Here is a 25,588-nt window from a genome sequence, read left to right on the forward strand (position 1 = left end):
CTCCCTCCCTCCCTCCTTCTCCCTCTCCCCTCCCCTGCGCCCATCCCATCCTCATTTCTCTTTCTTACACAGAAAAGGACAGGGGCGACCTGATTGGGCAATATTCGGGAGACTCACTGAGCACAATGAGACTATTCTGTTCAAAGAAAAATTTCTTGATTGGACTGAAATGAAGAAGCCTTGTGAAAAGAACTCCAGTGAACTCACTCCACAGAAGGTATTCCATTTGTCCTCACTTGGCATTTGGGACATTGTTTATTTGCCCCCGAAGGGAGGGCACTGAAACTAAAAATGTTCCCTCTCAGGCTATCCTTGTAGAACCACAGTGCAACTTCTAATTATGTACAGATTCTGGGAGATGAAATCTGTTTTCTTGCTGGGCCCTCCCAGCTTGATAATGAGGAAACTACTTGATGAGCGTTTCCTCTCCACACTTGGGTATGTTACATCTCCAGGTTTCCCCTCATTCAAGGCCAGGGTAGCACAATAAATATATCGAGATGAAGTGTGAAAACATCTGACACCGACATGAGAATAGGTGAAATATTGTATTGTGACAGGAGACCCTTCTGTAAACATATGGGCAAAGGTAAGGGAACGTCTCTGCTCTCTTGCAGGAGGACTCTCGGTCTGAGGTGAAGGCCTATGATGTAATGCTGATGGTGCCAGTGCCCCAGGTCACTGTAGGCACCATCTTGGATGGAGTCAACGTTGGCCGTGGCTATGGACTTATGGAAGGGGAGGACAGGAGGCAGTTCGAGATTGCCACCGTTTCTGTGGATGTTTGGCATATCTTGGAATTTGACTACAGTAGGCTCCCCAAGCAGAGCATCGGGCAGTTCCATGAGGGGGACACGTATGTGGTGAAGTGGAAGTACATGGTGAGCACTGCAGGTTAGTGGAGTGTTACATCTTGTTCCAGCTGATAATCCCCTTGCTCCAGTGCTAACATTGAAAACAGCACCTTGGACTGTCAAATCTCTTATTTGTGTGATGTCTTACCTCCAGCATGATGGGTAACAGGTAGCAATACTGCCCTTCATTTAGAGGACCATTCCCTTACCTCTTAAGAGTAGAGGGGGTAAAACTTCTGACAGCTTGGCAGAGCCAGTGATCTTTTTCCAAACCCCACCCCCACCCCCCCACCTTTAGACAGGATCCAACTTTGGACTCTCCCCTTTGAGCACTGGTTTTCTATATATGTGTTTAAATTATGTATCTGTTAATTTTATTTTGTGGCTACATGTTAGTTACTAGAAAGATTTTAGAGCCTAAATGGATAAACCAAATTCAAGTAATTTTAAATTGAAACTTTCCTGTAAACAGAGGGAGAAGCCTGCATGAGCATGGGAAAGAAAGCCCTGGATCTGGAGCCTGGGGACTGGGTTCTAGTGCTGATTCTGCTACTTCCTAGCTATGTGATCTTGGGGTACTCACTCAGATTCTCCAAGCCTCGGTTTCCTCATATATAAAATAGAAAGTATTCTCACACACCTCTCTCTGAGGATGGTAGGAAACAAATGAGATAACTTATGTGAAAGAGCCTTGAGATCATTACATGCTTACATAATGTGATAATATAATAGTGATAACTTCCAGTTTATTATAATAAAGACTTCATAATAATGCTATTTTTGGGGGGACAGCTAAGTGGTGCAGTAGATAAAGCACTGGCCCTGGATTCAGGAGGATCTGAGTTCAAATTCAGTCTCAGACACTTGACACTTACTAGCTGTGTGACCCTGGGCAAGTCACTTAACCCTCACTGCCCCGAAATAATAATAATAATAATAATAATAATAATAATAATAATAATATTCTCCTTTCTCAAAGGATAAGACATAGTAACAGTATTGGTTTAGTTAAACAGATATTTTTGTAATAATCATTGCTGACGTTTATCCAGCAAGTTAAAGTTTGCAAAGTGTTATATGTGCATTGTCTTAGTTGAATCTCACAGTAACCCCATGAGGTGTGAGTACTATGGCTACAATCCCCATCTTACAGCTAAGGAAGCTGAGGCTCAAAGAGTTGAGTAACTTACTCATGGCTACCTAGCAAGTGTTGGCTGCCAGATTTGAACCCCATTTGTCCTGATTTCAACCCCAGTAGTCTAACCACTGTGCCTGACTGCTTGCTTTTATAGCCAAACTTCTCGTAGACCACTGTCCACCTAACAATTCCTACAATGAAAGGCTATACCAGCAATGAAGAGAGAAAAAGGAGGCCTGAATTTTATTTATTTATTTATTTATTTATTCATTCATTCATTTATTTATTTATTTTTCTTGGGCAATGAGGGTTAAATGACTTGCCCAGGGTCACATAGCTAGTAAATGTCAAGTGTCTGAGGCCGGATTTGAACTCAGGTCCTCCTGAATCCAGGGCCAGTGCTTTATCCACTGAGCCACCTAGCTGCCCCTCAGGCCAGAATTTTAGTGGGACTCTGGATAAAATTATTTTGCTGTGCTATCAAAATAATTAATTGAAACTTTTGTCATCTTACCCCATCTTCACTTCTTTCATTCAATAGAAATGTGTGTTAAACACCTCCTGTGTTTAGCACCTGGGCCAGATACTAGAAGAAATACTAAGTTTAGATAAGATGTAGTCCCTCGCCTCATGGTGCTTACAGTCTAATAAAGGATAAGACACTACCACAGATAGCTGTAATGCACCATACCACGTAATATGTGCATTAAAGAAGTATGAGATAAATGGCTATGTGAGGTCTAGGGTGAGAGGGTTGTTACTGACTGGGGTAGAGCAGCAGAGGAAATGAAGAAGAAAAGCTTCATGGAAGAGGTAGCAGTTGAGTTGAACTGGGTAGGAATTAAACAGATGAGCAAGAGAGGACATTCCAAGCTTAGGAAAAGCAAGAGGAAAAGTGTGGTTTAGGGCATATTCTTTGTGTGTGTGTGTGTGTGTGTGTGTGTGAGGCAATTGGGGTTAAGTGACTTGCCCAGGGTCACACAGCTAGTAAGCGTTTAGTGTCTGAAGCCAGATTTGAACTCAGGTCCTCCTGACTCCAGGGCCAGTACTCAATCCATTGTGCCACCTAGCTGCCCCTGGGGCATATTCTTAAGACAAAGGAAAGTCAGATCTGCTTGTATTGAAGAATGAATGGAAGGGTATAATCAAAAATGTGGTTGGAAGTACAGGGTGGTACCAGATTGTAGAGGCCCTCGAATGTCTTGAGAACAACCAGAAAGGACATATAAGGAGCAGTTAGGTAGGAGTGCACTTGGTGGAACACCATGGTATTTCTGAAGCCAAAGGAGAAGGGAGTACCCAGAAACAGGGGGTGCATCAAAAAAATGTCAGATGTTTCAGAGAAGTCAAAAAGGATGAGGACTGAACAAAGGCCAATGGAGGTGGCCAATCAGGGCCAGCTCAGTGGTTACCTCAAAAGAGCAGTCTCAATAGAGTGGGAACAACAAAACCAGGTAGTGACTTTCTGAGGAGATAATGGTTGGTGAGGAAGTAGTGATCCCAATTGTCGACACCTTTTTCCAAAAGTTTGATAATGAGGGAAAATGAGAAATAGGACATTAGTTACCTGAGTGGAATAGAAAGGGGGGGGGTGTTTTGTTTTTTTTAAAGGATTGGATCAACTTAAAGGGAAGAAGCCTTTATCAAATACCTACTATGTACAAGCACTGGGCTAAGTGTTTTACACATATTATCTCATTTGAACTTTAGACTGTTTCGTGGAAGACAGGAAGAAGCCAACAAAGACAAAGAAGTTGAGGTCACCTCAAAATGGAGAGGATTATAGTAGCAAGGGTTGGAAGGAGATAGAAGGAGATTGGATCTTAAAGCACAGATAGAAGTGAGTTAGCCTGAGAAAGCTACAGTTATACCTGAGAGGTATAGCAATGCCTCTCTCTGAGGATGAAGGGAAGGCAGAGAGAATGGATGCTGCTGTTGATAAACTCAGAGCCAGAGAGGCAAGGGAGGTTGTGTCAGATGGTACAAAGGTGATTGCAGTGCATCCAAGGTCCAGCTGAAGTTATAAATGTATTTATTTATTTCACCCAGACCGGTCATTTCATCATTGTAGGCAGGTTCCCAGTGAGGAAGAAAGTATCTTCTACCAATTCAGAGGACTTAAAGTCTTTGATATTTGAGAGATCTGAGAACTGAGAAGGTAAAGACTAAGTCACATAGACAGTATGTGTCAGAGGTGGCATATGAACCCAGGTCATCCCACCTCTGAGGTGACATAAACCCATGGGGGTTAAAGTTCACTTGACTTCATGCCTTCCTCTAGCAACAAGGATGATAGGATTGGGGTGGAGAGGAAGATTTGAGGTCCAGGGATCAGAGGAAGAGAGTTGGCATAGAGACCTGGAAATGTGTAGATAACAGCAACAAGATGGGGGGGGGCGGGTCCTAAATGGATTGCCCAGACTTTGGATGAAGAAAAGTGACTGAGGTAATAAAGTGAATGTTCTAGAAGCAGCAATGAGGAATGAGGTCCCTACCCTTGTTCTTTCTCTTTGGGGGGGGTGCTTTTATTTGGAGCTAGGTGTCATGTAATCTGTGAGTTGAACTGGTCTCCAAGAATATATCTATCAGTGATTTCTTGAGAAACTTCAGTAAAAAGCTATAGTTACAAAATTCAAGCTTAGAACTTTATGAACAGAAGATTAAGTCTCTATTTGTGTCATCTCAGATATTGGCATCTTTGGTTCCTCTACTTGGCATATCTAAATGAAAATCTAAAATGAAATATCTAAAAACTCCCCACACACTCCCCAAAACAGAAATCTGAGAGCTAGGAGGAGGAAAGGGAAGAAATATGCATATGATGCCTCTCTCCCATTGATTTCAAAGCATATAATTTCACTTGACAATTTATTTAGGAGAGATTAGGCTTGAGTTCTATTTAATCTCCAGGTCCTGCAGGTTGGGAATGTGATTTCTAGTGACATATTCCTTACAATCTGTGTACAGAAACCTGTTCATCTGCAAACAAACATGCCCTTCTTCCCTTGGCCAGATGAGCCTTGGGGGACCCATTGACAGCCATTGAAAACCCATCAGCTCTGACTAGTGCTTAGCAGAATAAATAAACCCTTATCCAAATAGAGATTCATCTTAGATTATGCTCTGTGCTGGTAGACTGAAGTCAAAGAAAACAGGGGAAATTTGAAGGTAACAGTTGACTCTTGGAGTTGCATGATGCATGGGGAAACTAAAGAACACCCCTCAAATGCATGACCCTCAAATATAAACTAGATATAAAGTACAAGCATAAATGTGTTGCTTGACAAAGGAATAACTGGACCATACGAGTAAATGCATAGTGATTCCCTTACTAGCCAGTGTGGATTTTGTCAAGCAGAAGAGACAAGTGAGGAAAAGCATCAGAGCGATTCAGTTGGGGGCCAATATGAAACCATGCCAACTGCCCCACCTGCTCCACCCCAGACCTTTTTTATCACCTCTCAGTGGACCAGATGTCCATCTATCAAAGAGCCAGGCCTGGAAACACTTCTGCAGTTCAGTAAACAACTGAAAATGTCCAGGTGCTTGAGAATTCAATGGGGACAGGAAGCATCCGGATTTCCAAGAGAGCCTTTGGGGGATAGCAAAACAACCGTATGGCATTTGCAGACCCTGATTCACTGGAATGTCTCTGTTGATCTGTCCAAAAGACAACAGACCCCCACGGGGAGGCAGCTGGAGGGGGTTCTAGAAATATAGCTCTCGACTGCAGCGCCTTCTGGGGGAGAGAGATTCTGCAGGAGTCACAGAAAGCAGCAGCTGGGGAGACAGTTTCCCCACCCGGTCCCACCCCACCATTTCTGCTGACATGGGCCAGGCTGCACAAAAAACAAACCGTTATGACCTGAGGACGTTGGGGGAGATGGAGTAATTGGATAGTCCCCTCGCTGCCACAGGTGCATCATTTGAAGTTCAATATTCTCTTCGAGGGAATCCAGGGGAATGTTATTCTTTTACTAAGTGAAATTTATAGTGAAAAACACTACTGATATTAGGTTCCTCCAAGGATATGCCCCTTGCTCCAGCAAAGTAGAAGGTGGTCAAATGGAGCAGTAGGAGACAATCAAGGAATTTCAGGCCTGGAAACACCTCAGGGACCATCTAGTCTGACCCATCCCTGAACAGGAATTTCTGCTACACTGGGGGGGGGGGGGAGAATTAACTTTTTTTTTTATTTTATTTTCCTATAATGTACTCCTTTAGCAGTTTGGTGAAGCTTAGGGGACCCTTCTCAGGATGTTTTTCATTTCATAAAAGAAAATACAAAGAATTACAGAGAAAACCAATTATATTGAAAAATACAGTTGTCAAAATATCTTTTAAAACAAATTCACCAACCCCAGGTGAAGAACCCATGCTCTCCAACATCCCTGATAAGCAGCCATCTGCCTCTCCTCAAAGACCTCTAATGAAGCAGAAGACCATCCTCTTTCCTTCTACCCAGTGTTCCTACTTCTGACCCATTAGGGCCAAGCTGGACAAATCTATCCCCTCTTTTGTTACAATAATCCTTCAGATATTTGAAGATGGCAAACATGTGCCCTCTCTCCTTTCCCATCTTCTCCAGGCTAAACATTTCTGTTTGGGGCACTTCTAATTTTTTGGAAGGTCTTTTTTGTGCCTCTAAGTTTCTTCTAACTGACCTCATAGAGTGTTCTGCAGTCCTTTCAACATCCTGGTGATCCTTCTCTGGATATAATTCCAGTTTGTCAAGGGCCTTCCTAAAACACAGCATCCAGAGTTGAACATAGTGCAGAGCAGCCCAGATGTGAGTGGACCAAGCTAACAATCAAGAGACCTGTGCTATCCCTGACTGCTTGAAGCAGGGCGGTTAATTCATGATCTCTTCACGGTGCTTCCATTTTTCTACCATTATTATCAGACACACTTCCCAGAGGACATCTTGAAAATGCATAGGATGACTTCTTCATTTTGCTTGAAATCTAATAAAGATTGACCAGGCTGTTAGCATGCAAGTACATATGTGACCGTTGCCATAGAGATTGACCTAGAATTCTTGATAGTGTTGGTATAATCAGAGAATCACAGAATGGAAAGGGACTTGAAAGCCATCTAGTCTCCTCCATATCTAACTGAGAATGTTCTTTATGGTATCCCTGAACATCCATGGAGTCACAGAATCGAATTGCCAAAAGGGACCTCCAAGAGCATTTCATCATCTCCATAATTGACCTTTGAGGAGGAGGAGCCCACTTTATCCCAAGGCAGCCCCTTTCCCTTTTGGATAGCGCAAATTACTAGTTGCTATTTTTCACTTCAATCTGAGCCTTTTTGAAACTCTTTTTAAGAGTTGGTCAACTGTACAGATTAAAGAGAAATAAGTCACTAGATGCCATAGGAAAATTATTGGATTTGGAGTTAGGAGACCTGAATTTGAATTTTGACCCTGACAACACTTTCTGGTACTGTGATATTGGTCAAGAATGTACTTTGTCTAGATATTCCTGAGATCAAATCCAAGGACTGTCAAATACCCACTGAGCCAGGCATTTATGTAGTGTCACCATTTTGAAACATAACTATAGGGAGCAGCTAGGTGGCACAGTGGATAAAGCACCGGCCCTGCATTCAGAAGGACCTGAGTTCAAATCTGGCCTCAGACACTTGACACTTACTAGGTGTGTGACCTTGGGCAAGTCATTTAACCCTCATTGCCAGAAAGAAAGAAAGAAAGAAAGAAAGAAAGAAAGAAAGAAAGAAAGAAAGAAAGAAACATAACTATACATGAACTCATTTGATCCCCACAGCAACCCTAGGAGGTACTTTATTATCCTGTATTATTCCTGTGTATAAGGCCCTTGTATTACATGTTGTGGAAGGAGCCCCGAATTTCAAGTCTAAGGACCTAGGTTGTGGTCCCAAATGTATTCTGTATTAGCCCTGTGACCTGGGCAAGTCACTTTGCTCTCTGAATTTTAGTGTCTTTATCTGCAAAATGGAGATCATAAAGCTGGCCCTACCCACCTCACAGGGAAGTCTGGAGGGGAGGTTTTTTTGTAAAACCTGGGATTCTATAGAAATGTGAACCACTCTCATTGGCATGAGAGAAATACATGATGATAAAGATGATAGTAATGTGGATGCTTCTTGAAGAGTTTGGAGGTTGATTGAAAAGCCGTGAGATTTTGAACCCCCTCTCATTGGTAATTGTTGACACATTCTTAAGTTTCCTCCTTTATAAAGCAACAGTTTGCTAAGTAAACTTTAGAACAGCCCTAGCCAAGCATCCAGAAATGATGAACAAGTAAAGTACAGGTTAGTAAGAGTTTGCATTATGTTTTGTCAGCTCCTTGCTGGGTTGTTTGTTTCATCTGGCCTCCAAAAATCGACATATTCCCTAGTGATGATTCTTGATGCTTGGCACTCACTAATCATTCATTCGTGCTTTATGTGCTCTCATTCTGATCATTTATGAAGCACTATTTTGTAGATGGTGGTACCTGCTTCCCAGGAGTTTATGGTAAAGTAGGACTTCTTTTCCCTTTTCTCCATCACAACTCAACAGAGCTATTACTTTTAAGCATTTCATTAAAGGGAAAAGGTACAAATAATACAGAAAGAGAACATGCAAAATTATTGCAATTGGTTTTATAACAGAAACACACAGATGCAATCATCTCCTTGCTCTACCATCTACCATTTACCATTACTCAATTAGCAAGCATTGATCATGTACCTTGTATGGGCCAAGAACTTTGAAAGACATTAGAGAGACAGATAAAAAGTGATGTTCCCTGCCCTGGAGAAGCTAACATTCTACTGGGGAGATTGTGTGTCCAGCAGTAAGTAAAAACAGGAGAGGCACAAAATAAATACAGTGTTAGGATGAGGGGGCAGTAATTGAGGAAATCAGGAAGGGCCATTAGGAGGTAGAGGGAGAGAGCCACAGTATCCAAGATGTAGGCATGAGAAGGGGAGAGTATTCCAGGGTGTGTGTGTGTGTGTGTGTGTGTGTGTGTGTGTGTGTGTGTGTGTGTGTGTGTGTGTGAGTGTGAGTGTGTGTGAGAGAGAGAGAGAGAGAGATTGATTGATTGATTGATTGATTGATTGATTGATTGATTGATTAGGAGCAAGGAAGGTGGGAGAGCAGCCTGAGCTACTCTTTCTTCCTACTCCTTCCTCAGTCCCCAACACACACACACACACCCCTATTGGCAGGGATTGGAACTTGGATAAGAGAAAGGAGGAAGCTGTGTCACTAAGGAGAAGGAATGCACAGTTAAAGATCTCATTAAAATGAGGGATCTGGAGGCCTGAAATTCTGATGTATATGATCTCAGCAGCCTTTTACTAAAATGACCCATTGACTGGTGAAGTTTTAACGCCTGCTATTTCAAATGAATGGTTAAATGCTGCTTTATGTATTTTTAAAAATCACATTATCATAAAGGAAGGAATCCCAGATCTTTTAATGAAATCATTGCATCGGCAATATAACTGTTCCCTGTTGGTCAGAACTTGGAAACTTAATATCATCTTTCCAGGATAAATTATGTCCCTTTGGGCTTCTAACCATCCCAGCTATTGTTCTTCCCCATGTTATTCAGATATTAGCTAATCTTGAGCCAGAGGGGTGTAATGTGGAAAAAGACGGTATATTTGGACAGTCTTAGTGGTGTGGGAAGAGCTTTTATTTTGGACATGCACCTACATAGCTATGTGCTGATTCCCTCAAGTGATGTCAGATATTTTTCTTTGAGTATTAGGAAAGCTGTACAAATCGTTTTTCTTGGGTTTAGAGTCTCTGGGAGACTTAGCAAGAAGAGAGGTGCTTTTTTATTTCCATACTATGATTTATACTCTCTTGGGCAAATAGATGGTTCCCTGTAGTTGTAAATGAATTCTCCTCAGCCCCCGGCCTGAAGGCTGTTTTCACCCCGTTTGTCATTGGTTTGAGTCTCTGGAGATGGAGGCAATTGATTGGCTCCTCTTTCCTCGGTTGTCAGCCGAGAACCTGACTCTCTGATGCTCTATCTGTGTGTTTGCAGTTGGGAGTCGGCAGAAGGGTGAGCACCCGGTCAGGACGGCCGGCAAGGAGAAGTGTGTCTACTTTTTCTGGCAGGGCCGACATTCCACTGTGAGTGAGAAAGGCACGTCGGCGCTGATGACTGTGGAACTGGATGAAGAGAGAGGGGCCCAGGTGAGCCCCTGAGGACGATTTCTACCCTGGTGCTAATACATGATGTGAAAGGCTCTCTTCTTCCCTTCTCCCTTCCTCTGTCCCTATTCTTACAAGTACCCTGGGATCCTAAGGCACCCTTCCCTACAGGCCCACCTTGAGGATTGGTCAAACTCGCCAACTGCCCATAGCCCAATTGGGATATCCTAGTGATTAGCTCAGTTAGCTGTCTCAGGATTAGCACAATCCTGGTGTATGATAAAGGCTTAATAAATATGCTCATTCACTTGACCATGATCCAGTACCTAGTTTTAATCCCAGGCCAGCATCTCCACATTTTCAGCCAATACTTAAGACTTCCTCTCTCTGCTACTGACATATCCCTATTGTAAGTCAGTACGGTGCATTGCACAGAGACTTAGCATTCATTGGCCCCCCAGAGACACTGGCTATGTGACTTAATCTCTCTTAGCCTCATTTTTCTCATCTCTAACATGGGGAGAAGTGTAGCACCTTGGGAGGATCAAACTGGATGCTTAAAGCATTATGTAAAGTTAGTATCATTATTACTCCACCCATGTATGAACCAAAATTATAACCTAGTTTTTCGTATTTTCTATTATCAACATAAGTGGAGATTTGCTAATCAGTCTCTAAAATAGGATCCTTACAGCTAGGGCTGGAAGGGACCCCAAGTCAAATAGAAATGCCCTTTGGAATAGCCAGTTTTGCTTCAATCCATTGGCCAGGGTGGGTGTGTGGCGGGGGTGGGGGGGGTGGGGAGGAGGGAGGGGATCCTATATACTGGAAAACAAGCAAAAAACACTTTTTCTATCCAGGATATGTAGCCAAGTAAAGGGCATTTCTGGGAAGGAGGAGGGGAAAGGGATTTTCTCCCAAGGTAAATTAGCAAACACACCCAGTCTTCCAAAGACTTGAGATCTGTCCCAGAATATCCCTCCTAACCATCATTAGACTAGAGCGCAGGCATATGTTCAAGGCACGGTGCCCTGAAAGTTGAAAATGATGAGAATTTCCCACTGTGAAAATGTACGTGAAAAATAGTTTTTAGCAGGGGTTTGTATTTGAATCTTTTCCCTGCACGGGAGGGTTTTGATCGTAGTTATAAAGAGTGGCTGCATTTATGATCAGGGCTGCTGTGAGGATTAAATGAGATAATGTATGTAAAGCGCTTCACACACCTTAAATGTCAGTTATGATGGTGAGGGTGATTAATATTGTGGAGAAATAGAACTGGATGTTTTACTTATGCCCGCCGCTTCGTTGTTTTAACCTTTTTTTTTTTACATTTTGAATGTGGATCTGTAGTTGGGGTGTTGGTCTTTGATAAATTACATGAGTCAGGAGTTAGACTCCAGATATATTAAATACTACCATGGAATAGCACTAGATTATGCAAAATGGTGCAAGCAATTGATAAGCCACCTCAGAATGAGAAATGCATCCTCCATCTTGGGGCTCTTAGGCCCCCAGGCTCAATAAACAATTTTCTCCATAAGTGTGCAGAGGCTTGCCAAAAATTACGAATGAATTGACTCGGGCTGAATATTATATATGGTGCTGCTGATACCTGATCGAAGGCACCGCATTAACAGGCAAGGAAAGGCAGCCTTTGTGGATGACACATGGTCGGAAGCAGGCCTCTGGGGTGATGAATACAGAAACGGTTTTTTCCCAAAATTGTTAAATTAGCAGCCAGGCCTTCTAATGATTATTGAGCGCTTTTTAAGAGAATTTGTTTAAATTTTCAGGTTCAAGTGCTTCAGGGAAAGGAGCCGCCATGCTTTCTGCAGTGTTTCCAAGGGGGGATGGTTGTACACGCAGGGAAGCGAGAAGAAGAAGAAGAAAATGCACCAAGTAAATCATTTTTACTGTTAGAAATCAGATTTTTTTTTCCTCTTGGAAGCTATTTTTATAGGAAAGGGAGACTTTAGAGTAAGTCTTAAGCTATTAAAGCTTAAAACTGCCCTGAGAATTTTGGGACTCCCTGTAAGCTATGGTTTTGCCATGGAAAACCTCATAACACTTGGCTTTAAAATCACCTTTATGGAGACCTTACCATTCTCCTAACAGTTTGCTTCAGGATTAGACTCAGAATGTTAGAGGTGGGAAGGTTGAGTTTGGGGATGGGCTTGGTGACATAGAGAAAGTTACTTTACCCCCACAAACTTTGCCTGTACCTCTTTAGAACTCCCTACGCCAATAACCCAACCCCCCCAAAAAGTCCACCAACTACTGTGGGAGTTCCATTTCATTCCACTTTTTTTAGTCTAGTTTTTAGGCACTTATTTTTAATTTCTGATATATTAAACTGCATCTTTAAGCATTTTTGGATGAGGAGAGTTTCTGTTTTATGGAATTTAGATGGGGGGGGAGGGTCTGGAAGGGGGTGGTCACTGACCAAATGACCCAGTGACAACATAGAACCTGAGAGCCCCAGGTGAGCTGAGGGCACGGGATGCCCGGTCCTAGCTCTGCATTTCCTTTCATCAATCAGTTGTAATCCTTGGCCCACAGTTATTTCCTGCTGACCCCCCCAATGAGGATTGGACTCGGACTTTGCCAGGGCTAACCTTGTACTGACGGTGCCCCCTACAGGTGACTGGAGATTGTACTGCGTCCGAGGAGAAGTGCCCATTGAGGGAAATTTGCTAGAAGTTGCCTGTCACTGTAGCAGCCTGAGATCCAGGACCTCCATGATTGTTCTCAGTGTCAATAAAGCCCTCATGTATCTTTGGCATGGGTGCAAAGCACAGGCCCACACAAAGGACGTTGGGAGAACTGCTGCAAATAAGATCAAAGAACAGTAAGTAGCTGATGACTTCATATTTTGGAAGGGAGGGAGGGAATGAAGGAAAGCAGCAACCCACCAAACTTCTCTATCCAGAGGAGAGTCTCAGTGGAGAATCTAGGCTTAGCCGTTGCCTCAGTGGGCCTGAAGATAGAAAACAGAAAACAACCTGAGATTCCATAGGCTTCTGGTGGGTGCACCCAGGCTAGGGCAGAATTTTAGGGTTAGAGCATCAAGGGCTTTCTAGTCACACCTGAAAAAGCATCCCCACCGAGGCCTACCCAGCAAGTGGTCCTCTGGCTTCTGTTTGAAGATCTCCAGTGATGGGCAGCCTATCCCCTCCTGGGTTAGCCCATTCTACTTATGGGTGCCTTAATTGTGAGGAAGTCTTCCCTGACATCAAGATGAAATTTGCCCCTCGAAACCTCCAGCCGCCTTTCCTGGTCCCGGCCTCTGAGGCCAGGCAGAATAAACTTCATCCACCCTTGGAGATGGCTATCATGGCACTCAGTTCTCTAGACTCAACATTCGCATCCCAGGTTCAGACTGAGGTAGCTGGTACCTACCCACTTGAAAGTTTTGTCATACTTAACAAGGGCTATCGACACCGTGCTTTCAGAGACCTGTGCAAGTCAGTAAACCCCTGCGTTTTAAGAACAATCCCAGATTCAGACGTAGTGACTAAACAAGGGCTTCTTAACTTTGGGGTCTTTGAATTTTCTCATACTTCGATAGCTGTGTCAATATAGTTATTTTCCTTTGCAGTCTTATGTAGTCTACTTTGTGCATTGAAAAATATTATTCTAAGAAAAATATTGGGCAGCCAGGGGGTACAGTGGACCTGAGATCATATCCAACCTCTACTAGCTTTGTGAGCCTGGGCAAGCTGTTTAACCTCTGTTTCCCTGTCAAGTGGAGATAATAGCACCCATCTCCCAAGATAGTTGTGAGGATCAAGTAAAATAATCATTGTAAAGCACTTAGCACAATGCCTGGTATGGTGGTAGTAGTAGTAGTAGTAGTAGTAGTAGTAGTAGTAGTAGTAGTAGTAGTAGTAGTAGTAGTAGTAGTAGTAGTGGGGCAGCTAGGTGGCACAGTGGATAAAGCACCAGCCCTAGATTCAGGAGGACCTGAGTTCAAATCTGGCCTCAGACAGTTGATACTTACTACTGTGTAACCCTGGGCAAGTCACTTAACCCTCATTGCCCCACAAAAAAAAAAAAGTAGAAGTAGTATTGAGGCAGTCCACATGCCTCACCAGACTTCCATGTTTGTGTTCCATGACACAAATAAAGGTTAAGAAATCCCTCTCTAAACCTATAAACAGTAGCCATTTGACTTGGGCCTGGTCTTTTGGCTAAGGTACATTCCCACTTAGATGCCCTCTATTTTTCCCCAGTCTCGGGTATCCCCTGACTTCCCAGACTGGAGATTTATTTATTTTCCAGTGAACAAAGGCTAAAGAATCCCTTTCCGAGATTTTTGCTTAGGCCTTTGAAATGTCTGGTTTTTCCCAGACAGCGGAGCAACGAAGGTATTTCACCCACCAGAGAGTCTGAGGCATATCCCTTATTTGTCAGGCAGGAAGATGAACCCTTTCCAGGAAAAAAATTGCCTTCCCTGGCTAGGAGAGCAGAGGCACGGCAATTAGGGTTGACTCCAACTAAGGATCAGCTAGGATGAGTCACGGTCACTTGCTGAGGGGCCCTGAGGATTTGACAGGGCAAAGGCTAGTAGGGAGGCTTCCAGCTTCCCCTGCTCTGCCTCCTTCTTCCAGGAACATGGTCTGGTTGGGAAGGATTAGTGCTGTTGCTCTTTGAAGGTGTCACACGGAATGGAAAATGTTTTTCCCCAATGTTTCATTTTTTTAAACGCCTTACTGGATCTTATATAACCCTAACTCAGAAAGTGATCAGATGTGAGTGGTACCTTGAGAATCATCATGAAAAGGGTTTGAATAAAATACTCCAAAGACTCCCATAGGTTCCTGCCATCATTACCAAGCTGAATTCCAAGAACCAATGGTAACCCAGAAGAGATCAATAATTCCTATCATCAGAGAAAACGGGATCAATAGACTGACTGGGGTGGGGTCAAACCAACCCTGGCTTGGTTTGGGCTTTGGGATTATCTGTGCTGGTGATACTCGTGAGCTAAGTACAAAATTGGGTTGGGATTTCTCCCCGCAGATGTCCGCTGGAAGCGGGATTGCATAGTAGCAGCAAGGTGACGATACATGAGTGTGACGAAGGGTCGGAGCCATTGGGATTCTGGGATGCATTGGGAAGGAAAGATCGCAAGGCCTATGACTGCATGCTACAAGGTATCACACCCTCAGTTGCCCACCTCTCAGGCTTGCTGTGTCAAGTGAGAGCCAAATATCAGTTAGTAGTTGTAGCAGTAATAGAATAGCAGTATTCCAGTGTTGTGCTGAACACTAAGGGCTGTGTATTAGCCATTTCACTGATGGTGAGAGAAGACTGGAAAGCTTGGAAAGTGCTCTGTGATCAAGCAAGATGGAACCATTAACCGAAGAAGCTCCTACTCCTGCTCCTTCCTCTCAGGCCGGCCCCATTTCTACCCCGAAGCCTCCCCCGTTACCTTGTTTCATTTTTGCTGCCAGACTCAAGCAGACAGGATTCCCTGAAGTAGTTGACTAGACTGAGTAGCTGCCCTTGAGATTCTTCTTCCCCACCCCTAGCCTTTGAGGACCCACTGGCTCCTGGTGCGAGGGCACCCTGGCTCACTCGCCAAGCTCAGCTGAACAGCTGCTTTGTCGAGCTTTACCCATCTGCTCAGGCAACACTTTCATTAACATCAGCCATGTCCTAAAGGAGGCAGAACATTGGATGTGGATTCGGGAGGAGCTGGGCTCCGATCCAGCCTCTGGGACATTTAGTCATTTCATCTTCCTGAGCCTTAGTTTACTCATTTCTCAAGATGGGCTGGATATAATACCTATAGCAACTACCTCATATGGCTGTTGAGACTCAAAGGGGATGTAAATCATTTTGGAAGCACATTTTATTCTATTTTATTATATTTATTATATTTATTATATTTTAAAGACTGGGTCTCCCCATCTTGCCCAGGCTGGAATGAAGAGGCTTCTCACAGACCTAATTCCACTACTGATTGGCATGGCAGCTTTGACCTGCCAGCCTGGGCCAGTTCCCCTCTACTTAGACAATCACTGGTGTCCTCCTATCCCCACTCAGATGGACTCACTGTACTGGCACCCATTTTAGTGCAGACACCCAATCTGTATTACCCATGGCAGCTCACATCTCCCAGCTATCTGGGATTATCAGCACGTACCACCATGCCTGGCACTTTGGAAACTTTCAGAAGAACTATATATATAGAGAGAATACTCAATAATACTTGATATTAATATTAATGCATTCTATTATATAAATATTGTATAGAATATACTAATATTAATAGCACTCAATGATAATTTATGTGTAATATATATATGCACATGCACACACGCATACCAGTTATTACTGAGTACACATTTGAAGGTCAGACCCACTATTATCTCCCATGACCAGACTCCAAAAGTCATGTTACTCTTATTTCCAGCGCCCCCAGTTACAGCATCAGGAGAAATGTGACTGTTTCTTCCTTGAGCCTCAGTTAGTTGGAAATGGTATATGTCTATCTTTCGTCTTTAGTTCTTTTGTTCTTTTCCTTTCAAAGATCCTGGAAAGTTTAACTTCACGCCGCGCCTGTTCATCCTCAGTAGTTCATCTGGAGACTTCTCAGCCACCGAATTCATGTATCCTGCCCGGGCTCCTTCTGTGGTCAATTCCATGCCCTTCTTACAAGAAGACCTGTACAGTGCTCCACAGCCAGGTAGGATATGCTTGCATGCTGCAGCTATTTCAGAATGGCAGTAGGAAAGAAAGAGACACAGCTAGCTGCCTGGGCACTGAGCCGGGAGGTGGGAATTCCTTCGATCTAGGATCTTATTCTCCTGGAAGGGGGAGGGTGGCACTTCTTTCCTCTGATTCCCCCCCACCTCATGCCTACCCCTTCACTCCCCTTCCCCAAATGTGTAAATATACACACACCTCACTCGCAGAAGCATTAGCAAATTGAACCTTTATAAGATGGCAGATGGAAGGGACCCTCACAATCCTGATTTGGAAAGGCTGTACACCCTACCCAATCCATTCAAAATAAAATAAAAGCAAAAAGCAAATCTAAAGGAAGACTAAGTTCTAGGGGAGCCAGTCCCAGAGTATGTTGGACATTAAGTCAGAGGATCTGGGTTCAGAATTTACCTTTACCTCATCCTTTCTGTGTGATTTTGGTCAAGGCGGGGAAAATCCTGCTAAGCATAGCCCAGAGTGTAAATCTCAATGGCCTTGCCATGGATCAGGACTGGAGGCAGTAGCTCCTTCAGCCCTGAAGGCTGGTGGTGCTCATGGTTTGCACTGTGTTCCTGAGCATAGTTGGAGAAGAGAAAAGGGAAGGGAATAGGAGACTAGAAGAAAGAAGAAGAGAGGCAGTACGGAAGGCAATGATGGAGGGCCATCAGTAGTGTAGGTGGCCTGCCCCTGCATAAGCTGAGGCCTGTCACAGGGAGGCTGCAGATAAAAAAGCCAATTATCATGTGTTCTGAGAGGAAGGCAAATCAGTTCTGTCCTGGCAAATGCAGTCGGTGACTCTGCGCCTTCTTGTCCACAGCACTTTTCCTCGTCGACAACCACCATGAAGTGTATCTCTGGCAAGGCTGGTGGCCGGTCGAGAACAAGATAACGGGCTCTGCCCGAATTCGCTGGGCCAACGACCGGAAGTGTGCCATGGAGACGGTGCTTCAGTACTGCAAAGGTGGGCCTGTCCCTGGAGCGATGTTGCGTAGAAACACCGGGCATGTCCAGCTGGGGTGTTTTGTTGTCTTAGCCCTCAAAGCCTCTATGACAGCTCTATGGACCGCCCGGTCCTAGCTCGAGTCCATAGCATCAACTTCTCTTTGTCTTATTCACTTTCTTTGTGCCTAAAGCTGTTAGGACATTGATAAGATCTGGCAATTTATTAAAAACTGGTATTCTTTTTATAATTTTTTTAGCCTTATTTCTTTTCTTTTCTTTTCTTTTTTTTGGGTTAAGTGACTTGCCCAGGGTCACACAGCTAGTGTCAAGTGTCTGAGGCCAGATTTGAACTCAGGTACTCCTGAATCCAGGGCCGGTGCTTTATCCACTGTACCACCTAGCCACCCCCAGCCTTATTTCTTTTGAGATTGGAGAATTCCATATTTCCAGCATGATTGTGAATCCCAATTTTATTCTTGTGTGAAATGAGGGCCCCCAACTTGCAATACCAGAGGTCCACATCCCTATTGTAAAGTGTTCCGAAGTAGTTAAGACCTACTTTGGCTCGGGATTAAAGCATCCTATGTGACTGCTGAGCGATCAGATAACAACAGTAACAACAATAATAGCATATTTCATCCTCACCACAATCCTGAGAGGTGGGTGCGCATTACTGTCCTATTTCATAGAAGTGCAAACTGAGGCAGAGAAGTTGTTACTTTCCCAGGGTCACACAGTATCTGAAGTCACATTTGAGCTCAGGTTTTCTTGGCCCAGTCTCCAATAGTCTATTACAATGAGCCACCTACGTTGTAGGCTCTGTCTCACACCTCACTGTCCTTCATACATCGTAGAGTTGGAAAAGATGTGGTCACTGTAGTAGGATCAAAGACCCTTTTGAAAGTGAACTTTTTCAGCATCATTCATTGTGATAGGCTCTCTGTCTAAGAAGGTCCACATGAATAAACTCATCTGACTATCACTCAGCATTTCAAATACAAGACAGCTGTGCAGAATTATCATTAACTTGGGCCTTCAGTGGACAGCTTAAACCTCAAAGCCAAGGTCAGGATGATAGGATTTATTATTCACAGATTTATGAAGGCATAGGAGAGTGAAAGAGATGCCTTCTCCCTTTCATGGCTCCATCATGGGCATCATGGGGCAAAAGAAGAGGGGAGAGGTAGGCAGACCATATTGTAATGATTAAAGTGCACAGCCTCGAACATTTGATAGGAATCCCTTATCTGATCTTGTTCACATTCCCCTGAAATATTTCATTAGTGGCCAAGAAAGATTAAGAGTAAAATACTAAATAAGCATGTTTTTTACCCTGTTAAGTATCTACTAACATGTATGTTTTTGGTCATGACAGGAAAAAATGTCAAGAAGCCCCCCAAGTCCTACCTTCTTCATGCTGGTTTAGAACCTCTGACCTTCACCAACATGTTTCCCAGTTGGGAACATAGAGAAGACATTGCTGAAATCACAGAAATGGTGTGTCTACCTTGGACATGTTGTTTGGGGAGGAGGAGGGGGGCTGGGAATGAGGAAGTGTGATGAGTAAGGGGTGAATTTTTAGGCCAAAGAGAGGAGGCTCATTTTTGATAGTGATGGTGGTGGTGGTAGTTGTTTCCAGTGGCAGTCCTTCATTTTTTTTTTTTTTTGGTGGGGCAATGAGAGTTAAGTGATTTGCCCAGAGTCACACAGCTAGTAAGTGTCAAGTGTCTGAGGCCAGATTTGAACTCAGGTCCTCCTGAATCCAGGGCCAGTGCTTTATCAACTTCACCACCTAACTGTCCCCAGTCCTTCACTTTAAAGAAGAACTCTTAAAGTCTGTAGTGATAGTAACAACTAGTAGATTTTAAAATTTATATTGATAGATAGATACATATATATAATATATAGATATTGATATCTTTTTATCACTTTCATTTCCAAATGTATCTCAGCTCCCTGCCACCCAGAGGACCATACATTGTATGTAGCTGATTAATGTTTACAATTTATCTAGATTCTATTGAATATTAAGGTTCCTTTTACCTGATTACCAACAACAAAAACAAAAACAACTAGTTCTACAAGAATGAACTTCCTTTTACGTTTTCCAAACCTTGCTGTTTCATTTCCAAATCATGACATTTGAGTATGAAAATGAGGTTCCTTAGGAAGCGTGGTGCCTTTTTTCAACAACCAGACTTTTCCACAGAAAGAAAGGAATGGAGGGATGAAACAAAAAGCATTTCTTAACACTCCGATGTGCCAAACACTTTGGGGACCACTAAGGATAGAAATGCAAGAGCAATGATGGTTCCTGCCCTCAATGAACTTATGTTCTGATTGAGGGAGACAATATAGTTTGAAGGAGGGTGGTGATACACAATATATGTCAGCTTACTGTAAATCAAACATAGAATTGATTGAGTTGAGAAAGCCCATCCTGTTCATTCAAGGGTCCCTTCTAGGAGGATACTCATCCCAGCTGAAAATACTAACCACTCCTGTTGAGTTTTCTCTCTAATTTTCTTCGATATGGTCATAGATAATCACCATATTTTCCAAACAAAAATTCAGGACACTTGGTCTGACAGAGCCATTTTTACCTTATTTGTGAATACCTTATTTTATTCAAATATTTAAAATCTGGACTTCCCTGGGAAATCTAGGACATTGGTCTCTGTACCTGTAGGCCACCTACTGGGGTGAATTAGATTGAAAGGAATATCAAACAAGCCAATAGAGTGTTTTATTTAATTTATATATGCTGTTGACTTTAATATTTAAATTTTTTTTTTCAGTTTATAAGCATTTGGTTTTTTTCTCCCCACATATCACCCAATTAAAAAAAAAACCTTTGTAAACAATTATATATAATTGAACAAAACAAATGACCACTTTGCCACTTTTCCCAAAATGTATGTCTCATTATGTACCCTAAGTCCCTTATGTCTCTATCAGTTGAATATTAGATATCATTCATCCGCTGAAGTCATGGTTGGTCTCTGCATTGATCAGAATTCTGAATATTTCTGTCCTTTTTTTATTCTTTTGGTTCAGCTCATATCATTCTGCATCAGTTCATACTAATCTTCCCCAGTCTCTTAATGGTCCCTTTCATCTTTCCTTACAGCACAACAGTATTCTCTCACATGACATGTCACCATCACACAAAGTCAGAAACAGAAATTGGATACAGGTCTTCCTGACCTGCAGACTGACCCTCTCTCCAGCACATATTCTGTTACATTCATATACTGTGCTTGGTCCAGCCATTCCCCAGTGATGGACACCCTCATAGTTTCCAGTTCTTTGCCATACACACACAAAAAAAAAGGCAGCAGAGAAACTGTAGAAGGAGATTGGTGGCCAAAATAAAGAGTGAAAAAATGCAACTCACAGGAGATAAGGATATTCAGTCAGGGAACCACTATTAAAAAGGATAAATATCTAGCACCCACCAAGGGGAGGAGGGGACCATGAAGATAACTGCAGAGTTAAGAGCAGAAGCCAGTTGCTCCAAAAAATTTTTGTATTTCCCTGTGACAGTCTTCAATTTTCACTTCAAATTTGGTCCCCAGGTGTAAACCTGCATTTGCACAGTTGTATTAAATTATATTAACACATGCCCATCTCTTAGACGTGTTGGTGATGCCAGCCACTGCTTGGATCTCCATCTCTTACCCTACATTCCAGCCTTGCTGTTGGTAAAAGTTTCGGGCCAGGGTGGAAAGTCAGGTGACATTGAGACAGCCAAAATCTTGCCTGCCACTGCACCATGTTTGTCCTGAGATATGCTACCCCAGTTTGGACAAAATATGGGCACTAAGGCTTGAGGGAGTCAGCCAGGCCACAGGATTTAGAGCGAAAACAGACCTTGAGATCTCCAGCCTCCAGCCCTCCCATTTTACAGATGAAAAAACTGAAGGCCAAAGATGTCCATACTAGCTGTGTGACCCATGGTCAAAGCTCTTAACCTGTCTGACCTTTGGTTTCCCCCTTGGTAAGCTGGAGATAATAGTGTACTTGTAATGCCTGCTTCCATGGCTTGGTTCTGAAGAGCTTAGAAAACTTTTTAAGGCACCAAACAAGTGTCATTTATTGTCATTTGCCTTGTCCAGACACAGGTCTCACAGTCGATAAATGCCAGAGATAGGATTCAGACCCAGGGCCTCTCACTCCAAATCCCACACTCCCTCAGCTCTCCGGAACTGTAAGGAGCTGCTACCGCTCAGGTGCCTAGACACTTCCCAGCAGGGGCTGCAGCTGCAGCAGCTCTTGGCTGGTTGGAGATGGACACAGGCATTTGTTCTCTCTACCTACCTGCCCTTGCAAGCTTTTTTCTCACTAGAACTCATTGGTTTGATTTTTGAAACTGCAGTGGGGTGCTAGAAAACAATCCGGGTAGAGAGTCAGCCTGAGAGTCAGGGAGACTCATATCCAATTTCTGTTTCTGACTTTGTGTGATGCTGGACACATCATTTCACCTCTCAGTCCCCTGGGCAAATGATAGGCAGCCTTCTGCAGTGGGGGAAGGAGTTCTCACAGTCAGTCCCTTCCCCTCTCCCTCCCACCCCACCCCTCAAAGATGTATAAAATGAAAGCTGTTCGCGCTGCACCGGGGCCTCCACACAGTGCAGCTATGTATGTGTCCATAGATTTTGATATCCATATGGCATAATGTATATTATATATCACAAATAGATGTTAATGTACACATATCTATATGTGTACACACATGTGTGCATGTGTGAGTGTGGTTAACCTGGCTGAAATCCCAGAACCAGAGCACATTGTCTCTCCTGGATTTCCTGCAGTTTTCCTCCATTCCAAAGCTGGATGACTGATGTGGGGTCTCTGGGCTAATGAGAGAGGAGCTGATCTGGGTACACCACTGGTGGGTACCAGTTGATATTGGTGTCCCCTCGCCCATAGGGAGTCCCAAGAGCAGCTTTTATTTTAAACTTTGGTTCTTGGTTCTTACCCCTTTTGGGGGGGGACGGGGGAAGCAGTGAGGGATAAGTGACTTGCCCACGGTCATATAGTTAATAAGTGTCAAGTGTCTGAGGCCAGATTTGAACTCAGTTCCTCCTGAACCCAGGGCCAGTGCTTTATCCACTGTGCCACTTAGCTGACCCCTTACCTTTTGTTTTTATACTCAGAAATATTTTATTCATTCCCCTTTCTTCTCCAGGATGCAGAAGTTTCTAATCAAATAATCCTTGTGGAAGATGTGCTAGCCAAGCTTTGTAAAACCGTCTACCCACTGGCCGACCTCTTAGCCAGGCCTCTACCTGAAGGAGTCGATCCTCTGAAGCTTGAAATTTACCTTACTGATGAAGACTTTGAAGTAAGTGGTTTGGGGGATAGGTAGACTGGTCAATCAACAAGCATTAATGAAGTGTGTACTAAGTGCCGGTGGGCAACTGGGTGGCAACATATATAGTGCATTGAGTGCTGGGCCTGGAGTCAGGAATACTCACCTTTTTTTTGGTGGGGCATTGAGGGTTAAGTGACTTGCCCAGGGTCACACAGCTAGTAAGTCTCAAGTGTCTGAGGCCAGATTTGAACTCAGGTCCTCCTGAGTCCAGGGCCAGTGCTCTATCCACTACGCCACCTAGCTGCCCCAAAAGTGAATAACTTTTAAGAGTTGTCTCTGCTGGTCCTTTGGTATCAGTGACATCGGGAGGGTGATGGCTTGACTTGCAAGTGAAAAGGTTGTTAAAGGCTACGTTTTAGATGCCAAACATAGGCATTTGTATCTGATCCTAAGGGTAACCAAGAGCCATCATGGTTTATTGCAAGACCTCTGCTTTAGGAAAATCACTTTGGCAGCTACATGGATGACAAAGTGGAGTGGGAAGGGTCTTGGGGAAGAGAGAAAGGAAAAGAAGTCACCCAAGTAGCAGCTTCTTGCAATAGTGGTTCAGGCAAGTGTCAGTGAGGGACTAAATTGGGATGGTGTCTGTGTGAATGGAGAGAAGGGGACCGACCAGCGAGAAGTTGTAGAGGTAGAAATGACAAGATTTGACAACTGATTGGATCCATGGGCCAAGGAAGAGTGAAGCATTGGGGTGACACTGAGGTTGCAAACCCGGGTGACTAGCTGGTTAGCGGCACCCTCAGCAGAGAGAGAGAGAGAGAGAGAGAGAGAGAGAGAGAGAGAGAGAGAGAGAGAGAGAGAGAGAGAGAATAGCTTATTTCAGCATCAGACAAAAGTTTTCTTACTCTGGGTTGGTTGTGTCGGGTCTTCTCCCTTCTTCCAGCTTGCACTAGACATGACCAGAGAAGAATACAGCATGCTGCCGTCTTGGAAACAGGTGAACCTTAAGAAAGCGAAAGGGCTTTTCTGAGCATCGAGGCTGCCGTTGAAAGAGAAGGCTGCAGACATCCCTATCGTCACATTCAACACCATTGGGCCAGGAAGATGCACGTCCGCTTGGACTGGTCTTCAGATTTGTCAGAGTCAGAGCAGAAGCGATTTGAAGGTATTAGATACTGCCCGAGCTGGCGTTGTGTCATTTTGTAAATGTGTAAGAGAACGCCCTGGAAACGTTCTCCCCCCGACTCAGAGGGTATTTCCTGTTTGTAAACTCGGCTCGCCTGTACGTACACTCCTGCACAGTGGCTACCCAGTCCTCCTCTGGTTCCATCCAGCCTTCGCCTATTCCTCTTTGAAGATGCTCTCTTTGTAAAGTGTTATTTTGTTAGCTTGTGGATTATTAAAAAAATTATATTTATATAAACACCATATAGTTCAAATACATATTTAACAAAGCAATATGTATTCACTTTAAAAAACATTTTTTTTGGTGTCAAAACAATACCAAGAAGTAGTAGATGGAGTTGCTTCTACTGAATTATCTATCCCACCAGTATATGTATGTCATTATACACACTCTGAAACGTTTCCTTTGGCAAATAGGCAAGGAGCTGTTCTAAGAATCGCTGCTGGTGCCAAAAGGAACAAAAACCTTTGTACTTATGGCTGGGGACTCTTGAGATAAAATTCTGTGACCTTCATACCTTAATATCCAAAAACAAACAAAAAATGTATAGTGCCTTGTTTTGTGTACAGTTTATATACAGAAAAGTTTGGGTCTGCCTTTTTGAAGATGGTTTGGAACAGCATCTACAATTTTACTTTACAAGGATAGGAGTTAAAAAAAACAAACAACATCTCAGTTTATAATACTTGTGAACACATCTTTTTGTGATATAAGATTCCAAAGTGAGAACTTCAGAATAAAATTTTGGCAATGAGTTGTTTGCTCTTTGATTAATTCCAAGCATTTACTCCTTCCCTGTGTTTAAATGGCCCGTGATACCAACATCCCACAGGTAACTGTTAGAACTTCACTTTGCCTTGAGGTCACCTGGCACAAGGTGAGGTGGGATCGAGAGATCTTACTGCAAAATTTTCTAAGAACATGATGGGAAGGTTTTCCAGGTTCTTATATTCTAGGTGTTGCGTAAGCACCTGCAGCATTAGCACAGGCTCCCATTACACTTTTCCACACAGGTGTGTCAGACCCATGTGCAATTATAACCAAACCGTGAACTTTTTGCCTCATTGCCCAGAGACCACTTACTTCAAAGTTTTCATCAGTAAGGTCAATTTCAATAGCTCTCTCAGGTCCTGACTCAGTTCCATTTGATTCTACCCCTTGCTAGTTGTGTGACCCTGGGCGTTAGGTCATCCTTGAACCTCTATTTCCTCAACAACAAAATGGGGAAAATAATACTTTCCTTGGCCACCTCACAAGGACATTGGAGTCGTCAAGAAAAAGCTCCTTGAAAAAC

The 25,588-nt window shown here is 43.4% G+C and overlaps 1 protein-coding gene across 17 annotated transcripts in view; it reads left to right on the forward strand.

Annotated features, from left to right (window-relative positions):
• Positions 1–25,048, forward strand: part of SVIL (supervillin) — a 119,835-nt gene extending 94,787 nt beyond the window's left edge. For all 17 annotated transcript variants that reach the window (XM_043967248.1, XM_043967237.1, XM_043967240.1 and 14 more), the window contains 11 exons: positions 73–217; positions 618–894; positions 10,023–10,174; positions 11,926–12,031; positions 12,773–12,980; positions 15,155–15,288; positions 16,671–16,826; positions 17,664–17,807; positions 19,164–19,285; positions 22,980–23,135; positions 24,052–25,048. In XM_043967248.1, the coding sequence (XP_043823183.1) occupies positions 73–217; positions 618–894; positions 10,023–10,174; positions 11,926–12,031; positions 12,773–12,980; positions 15,155–15,288; positions 16,671–16,826; positions 17,664–17,807; positions 19,164–19,285; positions 22,980–23,135; positions 24,052–24,138 (1,687 nt within the window). In that variant the 3' untranslated portion in view covers positions 24,139–25,048. The remainder of the gene's footprint in view (positions 1–72; positions 218–617; positions 895–10,022; positions 10,175–11,925; positions 12,032–12,772; positions 12,981–15,154; positions 15,289–16,670; positions 16,827–17,663; positions 17,808–19,163; positions 19,286–22,979; positions 23,136–24,051) is intronic.
• The last annotated feature ends 540 nt before the right edge of the window (positions 25,049–25,588 follow it).

Source organism: Dromiciops gliroides, chromosome 5, assembly GCF_019393635.1.
Source record: "Dromiciops gliroides isolate mDroGli1 chromosome 5, mDroGli1.pri, whole genome shotgun sequence".
In the NCBI taxonomy this organism is placed as follows: domain Eukaryota; kingdom Metazoa; phylum Chordata; class Mammalia; order Microbiotheria; family Microbiotheriidae; genus Dromiciops; species Dromiciops gliroides.